At 42.9% G+C, this 16520-nt stretch overlaps 1 protein-coding gene across 7 annotated transcripts in view; it reads left to right on the top strand.

The window, feature by feature from the left end:
• Positions 1-16338, top strand: part of INPP5B (inositol polyphosphate-5-phosphatase B) — a 50072-nt gene extending 33734 nt beyond the window's left edge. For 6 of the 7 annotated variants that reach the window (XM_069479769.1, XM_069479771.1, XM_069479770.1 and 3 more), the window contains 11 exons: positions 676-787; positions 2731-2840; positions 4387-4522; positions 6299-6409; positions 7564-7726; positions 8883-9118; positions 10746-10859; positions 12463-12547; positions 12936-13063; positions 14869-14980; positions 15587-16338. In XM_069479769.1, the coding sequence (XP_069335870.1) occupies positions 676-787; positions 2731-2840; positions 4387-4522; positions 6299-6409; positions 7564-7726; positions 8883-9118; positions 10746-10859; positions 12463-12547; positions 12936-13063; positions 14869-14980; positions 15587-15702 (1423 nt within the window). In that variant the 3' untranslated portion in view covers positions 15703-16338. The remainder of the gene's footprint in view (positions 1-675; positions 788-2730; positions 2841-4386; positions 4523-6298; positions 6410-7563; positions 7727-8882; positions 9119-10745; positions 10860-12462; positions 12548-12935; positions 13064-14868; positions 14981-15586) is intronic. The other variant, XM_069479772.1, reaches the window with a different exon arrangement.
• The last annotated feature ends 182 nt before the right edge of the window (positions 16339-16520 follow it).

Raw genomic sequence — 16520 nt, 5'->3', positions numbered from 1 at the left:
TTTTGTATGCTGTTGTGTAGACTCTCTAATGACATGGTTATTGGCTTGGGATAGAGAATTATTGGACTTCATGAGATGTGTGATGTCATCAGGGAGCCTTCAGTTAGCTTTTTCCCAAAGCAGCAGGTACAGTAAAACACCTGTCATGCTGCCCAGGAGTGCAAAAAGAGCCAACCACAATGATACGGGGTGGTTAAATTGAGGCTTCACTATAAAGGTTGAGCTTTGTTTCAGAGGAACTCTGTTCTAGAAACAAAGGCTGAGAGTGTGTTTTGTGGACTGCAGTGTACACAGAGGCAGAGGCGGCATCAGGGCATCATCTGGTTTTGGGCCCCTAGGTGATTGGCATGACTCCCAGTTCTTGATCTTTTTTGCCTCTTCCCAGGAATGGGGTAAGCTACTGCCTTGCTTTTAGATCTTACTAGACTATCTTTCTAACAATACAAGAATGAAATAGTCAAGGAGAACTCAAGGCTATTTATAATGAAGTTGGACGAAGACAATTGCGTAAGCAGCATGCGATGACAAGAGAAAAAAATTTCCTGAACAGCTGAATCACTTCCCCACCCAGCTCCCAAGAGGCTGAGCCTCAGGGGCCTTCTGTCAGAAGCACCCTGGATAGGATGGGTTAAAGTCCCTCCTAAAAGCCATTACCTTTGTGCTCTGTCCTCACAGTGTGATCTTGTGGCTGGGGGACCTCAACTACAGGATAGAAGAGCTGGATGTGGAAAAAGTGAAAAAGCTCATCGAAGAGAAGGCCTTTCAAACCCTGTATGCGTATGATCAGGTACAGATGGCCACCTGTGCCCTCTTCAGGCAGCTGCCGCCCACCGTGAGGGCACAGAAAAGCCTGGCTTCCAAACTCTCAGCCTCTTCTTCCTCAGCTTGGAAAGCTTCCCTGATGTTGTCCGGTCATTTCTTCTTTTGACCTGTGTTTCCCTCTTCCTTAGTTGTCTCCCCGTCGGCTCTTTGCTGGGGCGCCTTGTCTTCTTTGGGAGCAAGAGTGAGTTCTCTCTCTCTTTCTCTCTCTCTTTCTGTCTCTCTCACTTTCTCTCATTCATTCGTTCGAGAGGCCTAAAGTTGGGGCTAAAAGGGTATCAATCTTCTATCAAAAAAAGTACTTGGTATATTTAAGCCGACTTAATAATGTTTTTAGAATGAGCCCCCTGCTCCCTTTGTCCTCCTCGCCAGACTCCTCCAGTGTGAGTGACAGCTCTTCCTAAGTGGCTTTCTTCACTTCCTGCAGGAACCAGTTCCGTAACCTGCTGTTCACCACGTCTGACTTAGCGTTTCTTTCTCAGAGCACTAGCCCTTTCACGGTACGAGAGAAATCTGTTTCTCTCTTTCTTCTGGCTACTCCTTCAGATTTCAGACCTGTTCAAGTGGTCAGAGTTATTCAGCATGTTAAAGTCCTATTTGTTTTTTAGTCTATATCCTCCCCCTTTTAATAACTTTAGTATTGTCATTAGTCTAAATCTTTCGATTATCTTTTTTCCCCAGTGCAGATTAATTGAAGAAAAAGAATCTCAACTTTGTTATATCTGGTTTTTTTTTTTTTTTTTTTGGAATAATTTCTTTATTGAGCCATTTTTTTCTCTCTAGTTCTTTTCCTTGGTAAATTAATTTCATTCCACTTAATCCCAGTGTCAGGGGTAACCCAGTCTTTCTCTGTCCCTTCTGGTTCTCACTGAGGCTTTCTAGTTTCCCTTGTAGTTTGATGCCCATCTTCACCTGCCTTCTTTTCTGGGCTTTCCTGAAGTAGTATTACCCATTTTGTGTGTTATCTGCTTTCCAGATGGTTTAAGGTCTATATGTATCCATTCAAGAAGCATCAGCTTATATTCATACCTAAATTTTTACTATATCCTGTTGCCTTTTATTTAATAGTTTTTTAAGGAAATCATATTTTCAGGAATTTGACAAGTGATGTCTCCTGGATAGCTGACCCTGTCTCCGTCATTAGAGCTGATAGTCCTTCACTAGTCATGCAGTGCCAAGTTTGGTGCTCCGGGGAGGAGGCAGGAGCACCTGTGGTTTTCATCTCTTGCTGAGAGTGTGATCAGGAAGGAGCTCTTAAAATTAATACAATAGTGGCCAGGCGCGGTAGCTCACGCCTGTAATCCTAGCACTCTGGGAGGCCGAGGCGGGAGGATCGCTCAAGGTCAGGAGTTCGAGATCAGCCTGAGCAAGAGTAAGACCCCATCTCTACTAAAAAAAAATAGAAAGAAATGATCTGGACAACTAAAAATATATAGAAAAAATTAGTTGGACATGGTGGCGCATGCCTGTAGTCCCAGCTACTTGGGAGGCTGAGGCAGAAGGATTGCTTAAGCCCAGGAGTTTGAGGTTGCTGTGAGCTAGGCTGACGTCACCGCACTCTAGCCAGGGCAAAAAGAGCGAGACCTGTCTCCAAAAAAAAAAAAAAAATTTAATACAATAGGAAGGATGCTAGCTATTTTCATAATGTGTCATGCGCTGTTCTAAGTTGACAGTTAATCTTTCTAATGACCCTATGAGGTAGATGCTATTAATATTGTAAATCCAAAATTTACAGATGAACAAACCAAGGCACAGAGCTTCCCCCAGTTCACATAGCTAATTTGACAATACAATTCTATCTTTGTGTATATTTGGAGCATCTGTGCTACACAGATGAAGTGTTTGATACCTGCAAGGGAAAAACTATGTTGAGTGGTACTGAGACATTTTTTCTCCCATCCTTTTGTATAGCTGAAAATTCAGGTGGCTGCAAAGACTGTCTTTGAAGGCTTCACAGAGGGTGAGCTCACATTCCAGCCTACCTATAAGTATGACACCGGCTCTGACGACTGGGATACCAGGTAGGTCAGAGGTTGCTTCAGGGGATTGAGCAAATGGAAGCCAGAAATTCTGGGAGCACTTGCCCTTGTGGACCTACAGAATATACATTTCCTGTGACTTTCCCCCCATGTTTTGTACTTTGGTCAAACATTTTCTCTCAGTATCTGTTCATTAAGCAGCCTGCCTTCCCACATATTTTCTTTCTGACTGCCTTAGCCTTTTTTTCATAATAATTTTCCTTTTTTTTTTTTTTTTTTTTTTGAGAAAGGGTCTTGCTTTCTTGCCCAGGTGAGAGTGCAGTGGTATGATCATAGCTCACTGCAACCTTGAACTCCTGGGTTCAAGCAGTCGTCCTGCCTCAGCCTCCTGAGTAGCTGGGATTACAGGCATTTGCCACCATGCCCGGCTGACATAATAATTTTTTTTTTTTTTTTTTTTTGAGACAGAGTCTCACTGTGTTGTCTGGACTAGAGTGCTGTGGCATCAGCCTAGCTCACAGCAACCTCACACTCCTGGGCTCAAGTAATCCTCCTGCCTCAGCCTCCTGAGTAGCTGGGACTATAGGCATATGCCACCATGCCCGGCTAATTTTTTCCATATGTTTTTATTTGTCCAGCTAATTTATTTCTACTTTTAGTAGAGATGGGGTCTTGCTCTTGCTCAGGCTGGTCTCGAACTCCTGACCTCAAGCGATCCTCCCGCCCTCGGCCTCCCAGAGTGTTAGGATTACAGGCATGAGCCACCACGCCCGGCCCATAATAATTTTTGATATTGATTTACTTTTTAGCTATGCCTTGGGTAATGAGATGATTCCAACTAACTTAATGTGTCCTTGGTCATTACATAGTAGTTAACTATTGTTATTGGTGCTTATCATGTGCCACATACTATGAAAATACACATTTCTTGTATATTCTCGTTTAATATATTCAACAACCTGTTGAGCTAAGTATGATTTATTATTCTCATTTTATTAGATTGGTGACTGAGACATAGGAAAATTAAAGAGTTCCCCAGGCAGGCAAGTGGTAGAGGCAGGATTTCAACCCGGACAGTGGGAATTCAAAGCCTGTTCTCTTAACCACCATCTTTTTTATTTATTTATTATTATTTTTTTTTTTTACTTTTTTAGAGACAGAGGATCACTATGTTGCCCAGGCTGGTCTCAAACTCCTGAGCTGAAGCGATCCTCCTGCCTCGACCTCCCGAGTAACTGGGACTACAGGCGTGTGCCACCATGGCTGGCAATCACCATTCTTTTAAGGACCATAGAGTGCTTACTCTCTGGTTGCCTTTTTCTCGCTCTTCTAATCTTCATGGGAGAGTAAAGAGCAGAGAATCAGTCTGAACTGTGTTTTGGCTTTGAGCTTTCATAGTTGTTTTAAATGTTACTAGTAGGATATATATTATCCCTTGATGGGCCCAGACCGCTCTTGCTGTCCCAGGTGACCGGGCTGCATGGACACGAAGGTTCTGGTTTGTTATTCCCTGCCCGAGCCAGGGCACTAGCCAGGCAGCAGGCACTGCTGTTCTGTCAGTGCTCCCAGTGCGGACTTTGCGTTTCAGCGAAAAATGTCGTGCTCCTGCCTGGTGTGACCGGATCCTCTGGAAAGGGAAAAACATCACTCAGCTGAGTTACCAGAGCCACATGGCCCTGAAAACCAGTGACCACAAGCCCGTCAGCTCAGAGTTTGACATTGGGGTAGGTGTGCAGCTGGTACCTGTTTTAATCATTCTGTACGGACTTGGTTCTCACAACCAAGACCACTTCTTGTCTTTCTGGTTTCCTCTCTGCTTGAATGTGAAGAAGCTCCTTTTAACAATTTTGTTTAAATTTAATTCATAATTGTTTGGATTTGCTTCTGTATTTTTCTACATGCACAGAAGTTTACTTTTGCTTTTTGAACTGTATCTTTCCAGATCTTTCTCTATGCATTTACAAATGAGTGTGTCAGTATTCTGTATACAAAATAGAGGATATTTTTCCTTTTTTGTAAAAGAGGTCATATTATACTTACTGCTCTGAGAACATTTTTCCCCCCTACTGAATATGTCTTAGGAGATCTTTCCATGACAGTAAAGGTAGAACTTTCTCTGCATTATTTTTAAAGGCTGAAAAGTCTTCCATAGTATGGATGAACCATAATATATGTACTGATGATCATTTAAGTTGTTCCCCGTTTTGCTGTTATATGGCTACCATGACCATCCTTCACATATATCTTTGTGTATTAGTGTATTTCTATAGAATGAAATTACTAGAGGTGAAATTAGTGGTTCAAAGAAAAATTTATTTGAAAATTATTAGATCCTGCTAAATTATCCTCGCAACAGTCCTTACTATTTTACACTTCTGCCAACCATGTATGACCTTATTTTCCCATACCCTTGCCAATATTGGATTTTATCAATCTTTTTAAATTTTTATCAACCCAATTAGCAAAAAAAAAAAAAAATTTTTTTTTTTTTTTTTTTTTGTTGAGACAGAGTCTCACTTTGTTGCCCAGGCTAGAGTGAGTGCCGTGGCGTCAGCTTAGCTCACAGCAACCTCAGACTCCTCGGCTTAAGCGATCCTACTGCCTCAGCCTCCCAAGTAGCTGGGACTACAGGCATGCGCCACTATGCCCGGCTAATTTTTTCTATATAGATTTTTAGTTGTCCATATAATGTCTTTCCATTTTTAGTAGAGACGGGGTCTCGCTCAGGCTGGTCTCGAACTCCTGACCTTGAGCAATCCACCCGCCTCGGCCTCCCAGAGTGCTAGGATTACAGGCGTGAGCCACCGCGCCCGGCCAAAAAATTTTTTATCATGTGAGATTATATTTCCCTGATGCCTAGTGAGGTCAAACATCTTTTCATTTCTTTATTATCTATTTGTATTTCTTTTTCAGTGACTTCTATGTTTCTTTATATTACCAATTCTCAAGGGTGTGAGTATAAGAATTTATGCGGGTGTGAGTAGTTTGAGAAAAGCCTACTGAATGTTATAATTAAGGTTTTATTATTGGAAAATGAAGGAAAATTGTGTTTATAATTAAAAATAGAGAAGGGAGAGCCTGAAAAAAATCTTCCTTGCTGATAGAACATGGGTTAAAAAAGTTTGAGAAATGCTGCTTTAAATCAAAACCCTCAAGAAGTTTCTCATTGCCAGCCTGTGGGTGACAGCAAGCAAAATAGAGCCAGACCCGAAGCAAGGCCTGAGCCTAGGACCTGGCAGAACCAACTGCCAGCCATGCTCTCACTCCCATGCCTTCTTTTTGCTGATCAGGAAGCAGTTTCCTTTGCCACAAGCTTTGCCTCTGGGGGATCCTTCTAAGTCTACTGTTAATTGGGTTCTTTATAAATTAATTAAATCCATTTAGCCTTTACTTTTCTGTGTTATCAGTTGCCATTTCCCAATGCCGTGAATGCCCTCTCTACTGGAAAAGAAGAGATGAGCAGAAGCCTAGGCACTCAGTCTCTGATGTTTTCCTTCCAGGTGAAGGTCATAAATGAAGAGCTTTACCGGAAGACTCTGGAGGAAATTGTTCGCTCCCTGGATAAGATGGAAAATGCCAGCATTCCTTCTGTGTCCCTCTCCAAGCGAGAGGTAGGAAAGACGTGTTAAGAATATTAGTATCGAGCTCTTTAATTCCTAGAACTTAAATCTCCCTCATCTACTAGAGCTCAGAATTCCAGGAGGCACCTGTCATACTATTGGGCTGTGGTTTCTTGACAAGCTGTTTCTGGGTAAATTGAGGCTGATGGTACTAGCTAAGAAGAGAGAGGTTGTTAGCTTAGGTTATGTTCACATTCTGTTCTCCTAAACAGAGGATGATCCAAAGTGTGTTTTGATTTTAGAATAACTGATGTATGTTTTTGCAATGGATTTGTCTTCCTACTGATGCTTTGCTTTGAGATTAAATTGAGTCTGAATTTCTTGGATACTCATGAATTGATGGGAGGAAAGGCAGTACAGAAAAGTGATAGGCAGAAGAGGAGGTTGAATTATCTCTAGAGGTTTTGCATGGAAGAGCCACAGGGAAGATTATTCAAAGTTGATGATACCAAACAGTCAATCAAATAGGGGTTTATGGTGAAGGCATTTTTAATGTTAACTTAGATGTTCAGCTACTTGGTAGGATGAACTTTTTTTTTTTTTTTTTTAAGACAGAGTCTCGCTCTGTTGCCCTGAGTAGAGTGCCGTGGTGTCAGCCTAGCTCACAGCAATCTTAAACTCCTGGGCTCAAGCGATCCTTCTGCCTCAGTCTCCCAAGTAGCTGGGACTACAGGTGCACACCACCATGCCTGGCTAACTTTTTCTATTTTTAGTAGAGATAGGGTCTCGATGTTGCTCAGGCTGGTCTTGAACTCCTAACCGCAATCCATCCTCCTGCCTCAGCCTCCCAGAGTGCTAGGATTACAGGCATGAGCCACCACGCCCGATCGGAAGGATGAACTTGATCTTCATGTTTACGGGTGGAATTTGTGAAGGGTATTTTGGAAATGTGTTTTGGGTATAGAAAATGTAAAGTTAACTCCTTCAGGAAATGTGCATACCCAAACAAATGGAATTTTTGGGTTTGGGGGCTAAACAGAGACAACTGGTGTTTAGTGGCCTCCTAGGTGAATACTTAAAGCAGAAACGTTTCAGAGAAATGGTCTTTCATTTTCTTTCCAGAGTAAGGATTGCTCAGTTGGGGTGGCTGGGCAGGTTCCTGAGGAAAGAGTACTAGTTCTGACTGGCCCCCGGCTTGTTCCCAGTTCTATTTTCAGAATGTGAAGTACATGCAGTTGCAAGTAGAATCCTTTAAAATTCATAATGGACAAGTCCCCTGTCAGTTTGAATTCATCAACAAACCTGATGAAGAGTCTTACTGTAAGCAGTGGCTGAATGCCAACCCCAGCAAAGGGTTCCTCCTACCAGGTAAGGCCTCTGTTCCCAGGTTCCTGGCTTCTGGTTGGGAGAATGCCTTACCCTGTATTTGCTCATTTTCCTAAAATAAGCTTTTTGCTTGAGTATTTTATTCTCTGCTTGAAACTTTTTTTAAAGCTCCGTAAAAGAACCCATTCATAAATAAAATATAAAATAGTGGGAAGCATAAGTTGAGTTTCAAAAGCATTTTTAGTCGTTTCTATGTTTCATAATTTCATAGAAAGAGAAGACATAAGATTTCTATAGAGCAGGTGCTGCTGATAAAGGAACAATTTTCACTTTCTGTCTTACTATAATCAACTCCCAGTTCTCTGCTCTTATGGAGAACGGTAATGGGGAAGTAATCCAGAAGTTATATCTGGCCCTGGAATGCACCATCTGCATCTTTCCCCTGACTTCTCCTTTGCACTCCGTATGATGCTGTGTGGCAGAAGGATGAGGGGGGTTTGGTGGACAGTTCACAGGCTGATAATTGCATTACATTTCTGCTGGATCAGGTATCTTCATCTCACCTGGCTTAAGGAAGACTCTTTGATCCATGCCTTCTTATTGTATGAATACTTCTAGCTTGAGCTGTGCCACTTGGTACTTGGATTTTATAGCATTTGTCTATTCAGATGTTTTTGTGTGTTGTTTTCATATTATCAGTTGGACTATAAACTCTTTGTTCTTGTGTCCCTGAGTGCTGAGCACATAGGTGCTTGTTGGTTGCCAGATACCTTTTCTTTCCTTTTTCTAACCCTTTATATCTTACCCTGTTCCCTACTATCTTCTTCTTCTCTTTTTTTTTTTTTGAGAGACAGGGTCTTGCTTGTTGCCCAGGCTACAGTATAGTGGTATTATCATAGCTCACTGCAACCTAAAACACCTGGGCTTAAGTGATCCTCCCACCTCAGCCTCCCGAGTAGCTGGGACTACAGGTGTGTCCCACCATGCCCGGCTAATTTTTATATTTTTTGTATAGATGGGTTCTCACTGTGTTTCCCAGGCTGGTCTCAAACTTCTGGCCTCAAGCGATGCGCCTGCCTCGGCCTCGCAAAGTGCTGGGATAATAGGTGTGAGCCACTGTGCCTGGCTCCTCCTATTTTCTTTTCCCCTTTCCTCTTGGCCTCCCCCAGCCAACATTACTGTTTTTACTTTTCTGTAGATTCTGACATTGAGATTGAATTGGAGCTCTTTGTAAATAAGACCACAGCTACAAAACTCAACTCGGGTGAAGACAAAATTGAGGACATTCTGGTCTTGCACTTGGACAGGGGAAAGGATTACTTTTTGTCTGTATCTGGGAACTACCTGCCCAGCTGTTTCGGATCTCCCATTCATACATTGTGCTACATGAGGGAACCAATCTTGGACCTACCACCTGAAGTTATTAGTGAGCTGGTGAGTAACGTGCCACGAGGAAACATCTACAACTTTGTAGCAGCCAAGCCAAACGAGATATTCCTATGCCTACCTTCCTAGGGACTTAAGAATTCTTCAGCTTCCAAGACCTTGCTTAGTCTGTGAGTTATATATTGCTGTGCAACAAACCACCCTGAAATTTTAGTTGTTTAAAACAACAGTGAATTATTGTTTCTCATGACTCTGTGGGTTTCCAGTGTCATTCTGCTGCTGGTCTCGCCTGGGCCACAAATGGCAGCTGTGATGACTGGAGGGCCGCAGGTGGCCTCCCACACATGTCTTGGTGTCGGCTGTTCTCTGGGCTTCCCTCTCCACAGGGGTTCTCTTCGTGCAGTAGGCCAGCTCAGGCTTCTGTAAGTGATGGCAAGAGCATGAGAGCAGAGCTGTAAGGCCTTTGTGACATAGGCTACAAAACTGACATGATGATACTTCTGCCATGTTTCACCGGTCAGAACAAGTTATGAAGCTGGCCCAGATTCTAGGAGTGGGGAAAGACTCCACCTCTCGATGGGAAAAGCTGCAAAATGTTATGGCCGTGTTTTTCAGTCTTTCGTATATAGTACATGTCTTAGTTTGTTTGGGCTGCTGTAAAAGAATACTACAGACTGGGAGGTTTATCAACAGCAGAAATTTGTTTCTTATAGTTCTGGAGACTGGGAAGTCCAAGATCAAAGCACCAGCAGATTTTGAATCTGGTGAGGGCCCACCTCCTGGTTCATAGAGGGCCATCTTCTCACTGTGTCCATACATGGCAGAAGGAGTGAGGGAGCTCCCTGGGGTCTCTTTTATGGGGGCACTAATCACATTCATGACCCAACCACCTTCCACCTCCTAATACTATCACAGTGGGGATTAGGTTTCAACATATGCATTTATGGGGGACAGAGCGTTCAGTTTATAGCAGTATGTTAGAGAAACTCAGCCATGGATCCTTAGATAAAGAAAGTTCCATGGCCTGTGATACTGTTCATTTGTTTTTTTTAGTCATCACTTGATAGGTTATTATTCTAAACTAAATTTGCTGAGATCTAAAAGCCTCCTATAGAGACAAGTCTAATACAACGAAACTAGTTTGGCGCAGATTTATGGTAATATGTATGCTTTTTTTTTCCAATGCATTTTTTTTATTTAGGGAGTTTTGAACTCTATCCTCTCCATTATATAGATGAAAACAGAGGCCAAATCAAAGAGAGTGATTTGTCACAGGTCACATGGTGAGTTAACAGTGGACCTGGACTTGGAACTCAGATTTTTGGACCCCCAAGCCTGTGCTCTTTCCTCACCAGACCACACCTTCTTTCTGGTTCTAATAGTGAGATGCTATAAATAGGCATGATTTTTTCCCCTATGAGTCAGGTACATATTTCACCTGATTCATGGAAACTACTTGCCATAACCCTCTCCCAATTCTCAAAAATCACTTTTGTCCCTTGATTATACCACCTGATCTCATTTTTATCTGTGGAATGTCTGGTTAGGGGCATTGGAATTAGGGGCTTTTCTTCTTCCATGGGTTTGCCGTCCCCGTATTATGCATTCTTCTGAAGCCAGCCTGGCACAAGGTCCACTGTTGGGCCGCCTCATCATGATTTTTATTGCTTTTCAGACTCTGATGCCAGTACAGACTGAAGATGATGGGAGCCGGTTGGAGACCCCCATGGACATCCCCAAAGAGCTCTGGATGATGGTTGATTACTTGTACCGAAATGCTGTCCAGCAAGTAGGTTGTGGTTAAGCAAGTCAGACCTGATTGCAGCCAGGCTGCCTTGAGAAAGACCATCAGCCCCAGGAACCTTTTGCATTGAAAACTTTTATCCTAAGGAACCTGTGGGGTACAGTTCTTCCCCCAGGGTGGGAACAAGGGACAGAATGCCATGTTTCCTACCCTGAGAGGCTCTGCTGTCATACTACTTGATTACCCCCAGGGGAAGCAGCCTGGCATAGGATGGCTTTCCCAGCACAGCATGTTCCCTACCCTGGCCTCTGGAAGCCTCAGGGTGTCATCTGCTCTCTGTTGCAGGAACTCTCACCAGCTTCTGGGAATGGGAGGGGCTAACTTGTTAACAAGCCTGGTGGAAGCAGGGGGCCAGATGAAACCCCTGAGCCATGAATTTGGAAGCCTGATTTCTAGAGTGACTTAGGCAAGCTTCATGGGGACAGATTGATCAGTTTCACTGACCTGTTTCTGTAGGTTCCAGGGAGATCTATACAAACTATAGTCCTATAGCTTTACCACTTGAGAGCAACATACATTCTTATTTGTTTGTTTGTATGTTTATTTGTTTTAAGACAGGGTGGAGTTCAGTGGTGTCATAATAGCTCACTGTAACCTCTAACTCCTGGCCTCAAGCAATCCTCCCGCCTTGGCCTCCCAAAATGGTAGGATTATAGGCATGAGCTATCTTGGCCCTAAGCACTATTCTAAGTGTTTTGCAGCATTGTCTCATTTAGTTTTCACAGTCGCTCTCAGATGAGGAAACAGATACCCAGAAAGGTAAATAACTTGGTCAAGGTCTCAAAGCTGATAAATGGGCGGAGGTGAGATTTGAACCCAGTAAATCTGGCCGTAAAAATCACATTCTTAAGTACTATACTGTTCTACCTTCTTTGTAGAGCACCTTTCAAATGTATTAATAACTTTTGACGCTTGAGCCCAGGATTTGAGGTTGCAGTGAACTGTGATGATGTCACTGTATTCTAGCCTAGGAGACTGAGAGTCTGTCTCAAAAAAAAAAAAAGTAACTTTTGAGTAACACATATAATATTGCTATTATTAATGCAGTTATGTGGCATTAAGTCATTTCATAAAACAAATGAACATAAAGTATCCTGAGACTAATGGAAATACCTTTACTGTCATTATCTTGTTTGCCCAAAGCACTGAGATGCCTCTTTAGCTTTCTCCATCTTATACATGGTAGATTTTCTTCAGGGTTTTTTTTTTTTTTTTTTCTGGTTGATCCCTCCATAGCACTGCAGAAAACATGGCTACCTTTTTTTTTTTTCTTTTCCTTTTGACCTCATCTGACCGGACATAGCTGCTTTTAAGTTTTCTCTTATGTTGGATCTTCTTGCCATGTGCAGTGTGTCCTGCCCATACTTTTGTAATAGATGCCTGTAATAGACCTGTTGTAGAAACATGCCTGGGAAAGCCTACAAGATTAATTAGCCACCTCATCCTAAATCAGATTGTCTGCCAGGGTGATTCTGAGGTCTCACTACACTGCTCCCTTTTGCACTTTGTTGGTGATTCTACTAGGTCAGGACATCATTGCTGATTTTCTGAGAAAATAATTGTTCTATGACTTTCTTCCCTTTTGCAGGAAGATCTATTTCAGCAGCCAGGCCTGAGGTTGGAATTTGAACATATCAGGGACTGTTTGGATACTGGGATGATTGATAACCTCTGTATCCTTTGGACATTCAGCTGTGTGTATTGGGGGGGGTGGTGAGAGAGAGAGAGAAAGAGAGAGTATGAGAGCGATGAGAAAAAGGAAAGAATATTTTGAATATTTTCAGGCTTCAAATCTGATGTTGTGTCCTCAGCTGTCATGTTTTTCTTACTTAGAGTTTGCATAGAGAAGAGTTTACAACTTTAAGCAACTAATGTAGCAGGAACTCAGGAAGGCTTGGCTCACTTGACAAACAGCGTGGCCCCTTCGAGATGTTAGGCTGGTACCTAGCTCTGAGCAGAGAGCCTGCCTGGACGGGCAGCGCTTCTGGCATGTGTGTGCTCCCAAGCCTCTTCCTAATCATGGGCAGCAGCATCACTGGTTCCTTAACCATGGGCCAAAAGCCGCTAGCAATCATTCTGTAGCTGAAGCCTTGCTGCTTTTCCTGGAGAGCCTGCCAGAGCCCGTCATCTGTAACAGTGCCTACCATAACTGCCTGGAGTCTGCTGGCAACTACCCAGCAAGCAAACAGGTGTGGGGAAGCACCGAGCATCAGCATACACGTGTTGCTAGCACCAGGCCTCATGGGGCCTCAGAGAACAAAGTGGACACAGTCCCTCGAGTGCAGTGTGTGAGAAACTCAGCAAGTCCATTTGGAATCTGGCGAGGGCCCGCTTCCAGGTTCACAGAGAGCCATCTTCTCACTGTGTCCTTACATGGCATAAGGGATGAGGGAGCTCTCTGGGGTCTCTTTTATGGGGGCACTAATCCCATTCATGAGGCATTCCTTCTCAATGTCCCTTTTTCTTTAATGGTATCATCCTTAATTCCAGTGACTCAACCTTGAAACATGAGTCATTTCTGACTCCTCCCTCTCCTCATCTCCCACATGCCCAGTCCCATCAACCTATCACCCATCCTCTTGCTTCCATTCTCATTCCACTCACCTTGGTTTCAATGCCGTGCATTCAGGCTCTCCCTCTGCTGATTTGTTTTGCATGCTGCCATTAGATTGTGTATTCTAAAGCTCTTGCATGTTACCATTGGTCAAAAACAATACTTGGCTCTCCATTTTTTTTTTTTTTTTTTTTTTTCCTGAGACAGAGTCTCACTCTGTTGCCCGGGCTAGAGTGAGTGCCGTGGCATCAGCCTAGCTCACAGCAACCTCAAACTCCTGGGCTCAAGCGATCCTTCTCCCTCAGCCTCCCGAGTAGCTGGGACTACAAGCATGTGCCACCATGCCTGGCTAATTTTTTTCTCTATATTTTTAGTTGTCCATATAATTTCTTTCTATTTTTTAGTAGAGACGGGGTCTCGCTCTTTCTCAGGCTGGTCTTGAACTCCTGACCTCGAGTGATCCTCCTGCCTTGGCCTCCCAGAGTGCTAGGATTATAGGTGTGAGCCACCGTGCCCGGCCTCTCCATTGCTAATTAATGATTTTCTTAAACAAAAATTCAAGACTTTTTTTGGTTTTTTTGTTTTTTTAGACAGGTTCTCACTCTGTCTCAGGCTAGAGTGCAATGGTGTCATCATAGCTAATTGCAGCCTCAAACTGCTGGGCTCAGTACAGGCATATGCCACCATGCCTAATTTTTCTATTTTTTGTCGAGATGGAGGTCTTGCTCTCGCTCAGGCCGGTCTTGAACTCCTGACCTCAAGTGATCCTCCCACCTTGGCCTCCCAGAGTGCTAAGATTACAGACATAAGCCACCACGCCCAGTCAATATATTCAAGACTTTTTATGATCTGGCCTGGTGGTTTACAATAGGCCTTGGCAGAATAATCGAGAAAACTTGCCAATAATACAGGTTCCAAAGCCTCACCCCAATCCACTGAATCAGAATCTCTTTTGGAATATTTTGTACAAATTCCCGAACTAATTCTGTTATGCAGATGGCTGGCGTAGTTCTTGAATTCTAGCTGGTCAACCCTTCTAGTTATGCTCCAGCCAAAATTGACTTCTCATAATGTGCTCTCTGTACTTACCTATTTTCCTTCTCTTGTTTTTTTTTTTTTTTCTTTTTTGCCCTAAATACCTACCCTAGTCCTTACCCCTCTGCAAGTCCAATTTTGTTTTATTTTGAAGACCCAACTAAAATGTCTTCTTTCCCCTTAAGTCTTCTGAGAACATGCAGGTAGAAGTTTGATCTCTGAATTCATGTAGCATTTGACCTATGCTTCTCTGTTGGTACTTACATCAAGTGGTAAGCCATCAAAGTTTCCTGTGCCCAGTCTTGTTCATGTACTTGGATCATGTACTCACTTCTTGGACTATAGTAGGCACTGGACTAATGATCGAATGCACAAAAACACAATTCCCAATTCTCCCTCTTTCAGGTCATTTCTACTCTTCCCACATTCCACAAAAATGTCTTCAACTACTTGATGGCGTTTTTGCAAGAGCTGCTGAAAAATTCAGCAAAAAATCATTTGGATGAGAATATTTTAGGTAAGCAACCAAATGTCTATGAAAAGCATTTCTGCAAACTGAGAGACTCATTATGAGAAATGGGGTTGAGGAGGGTCCCAACTCCATTGCAGTAGAATGAAAATAATGAGTTCTGGGCAAAGTTTATACCCAAACAGTTTTTCTTAGAAAATGTTGCTTTTGAGCACCCCTCCCCCTTCCTAACATCACAAGAATAAGTACAGGTGTGCGCCATATAATATTTTGATCAATGATGGACCACATATAGGACGGTGAGCCAGCCCATAGGACTATTATACAGTATTGTTACTGTATATTTTCTGTGTTTAGATATGTTTAGGTACACAAATACTTACCACTGTGTTGCAGTTGCCTACAGTATTCAGTATAGTAACATGCTGTGTGGGTTTGTAGCCTAGGAGCAAAAGGCTATACCATGGAGCCTAAGTGTGTTAAGTAGGCTATACCATCTAGGTTTGCATAAGTACACTCTATGATATTCCCACAATGACAAAATCACCCAGTGACACATTTCTCAGAACATATCCCTGTTGTTAAGCAATGCATGATTTTAATACCTTCTTTTGCTGAATTAATTTATTTTCTGTTTTTTTTTTTTTCATCCAGCTAGCATATTTGGCAGCTTACTGCTTCGAAACCCAGCTGGTGACCAAAAGCTTGAAATGACAGAGAAGAAGAAGGCTCAAGAATTTATTCACCAATTCCTCTGCAACCCACTCTGAGCCTCTTTATCTCCTCCCCTGTTTTACCTGAGGCAGCCAGTTACCAGCCCTACCTGTTCCAGCTCAAGAGATGCCTTAAGGTTATGTGAGGCCACTTGGAAGGACGATGGCAGCTGCCTGTTTGCTGAGCCTAGCACACTCATTGCCACTGTGAGTTGTGAAGACTTGGGGGAAGATCCACCACAGTGAAACTGACATTCAATGTTTATCTTTAGTTATTTAACACAGATAGATCTCTATTCATTTTTCTTATTTAAAAAAATTTAAAATAACTGTACTTGTACTCACTCAACCTGGCTCCAGGGCACAGTTAGTGCTTTCCCTGTGGCCTGGGCAGAGCTCCCCGTGGTCAGACATTTGAACAGACTTTGGAGTCCTGAAAGGACAATGAGTTGGACAGCAAGAATGCAAGTGGAAACTGCTGGATAAATAGCCCACAGCCACCCCAGATGCTTCCAGTGCTCAATCTGAGGACATGTGTATATGCATATGCAAATTCTACCCCTCTTCCTTTCCAGATAAGGCTCAATAATCCGAGGCAGCAAAACAGTGGCTTAAAAAATGGAAACACTGAAGAAATGGGTGTTGTGGTAAAACAAGTGGGATGCTCTGGGCCAGCAAGTCCTCCAAACTGTATATGACACATCCTCTCATATATGTAATATATTTTAACGATAAATGTATTTTTAACAATGGTGGTTGTGTATGTTTGTATCTCTTAAAAGATGGCATCGTTCTGCAGCTGGATCTTTGTGGCCTAAGCATTGGGGCAGCTGGTCAGGGGTTAAAGAGACATATGCCTGGCAGTCTGGTGGATG

Source organism: Eulemur rufifrons, chromosome 8, assembly GCF_041146395.1.
Source record: "Eulemur rufifrons isolate Redbay chromosome 8, OSU_ERuf_1, whole genome shotgun sequence".
Classification (NCBI taxonomy): Eukaryota; Metazoa; Chordata; class Mammalia; order Primates; family Lemuridae; genus Eulemur; species Eulemur rufifrons.
Note: the sequence above shows the minus strand (reverse complement) of the source record. Positions and strands in the feature narration are given on the sequence as shown.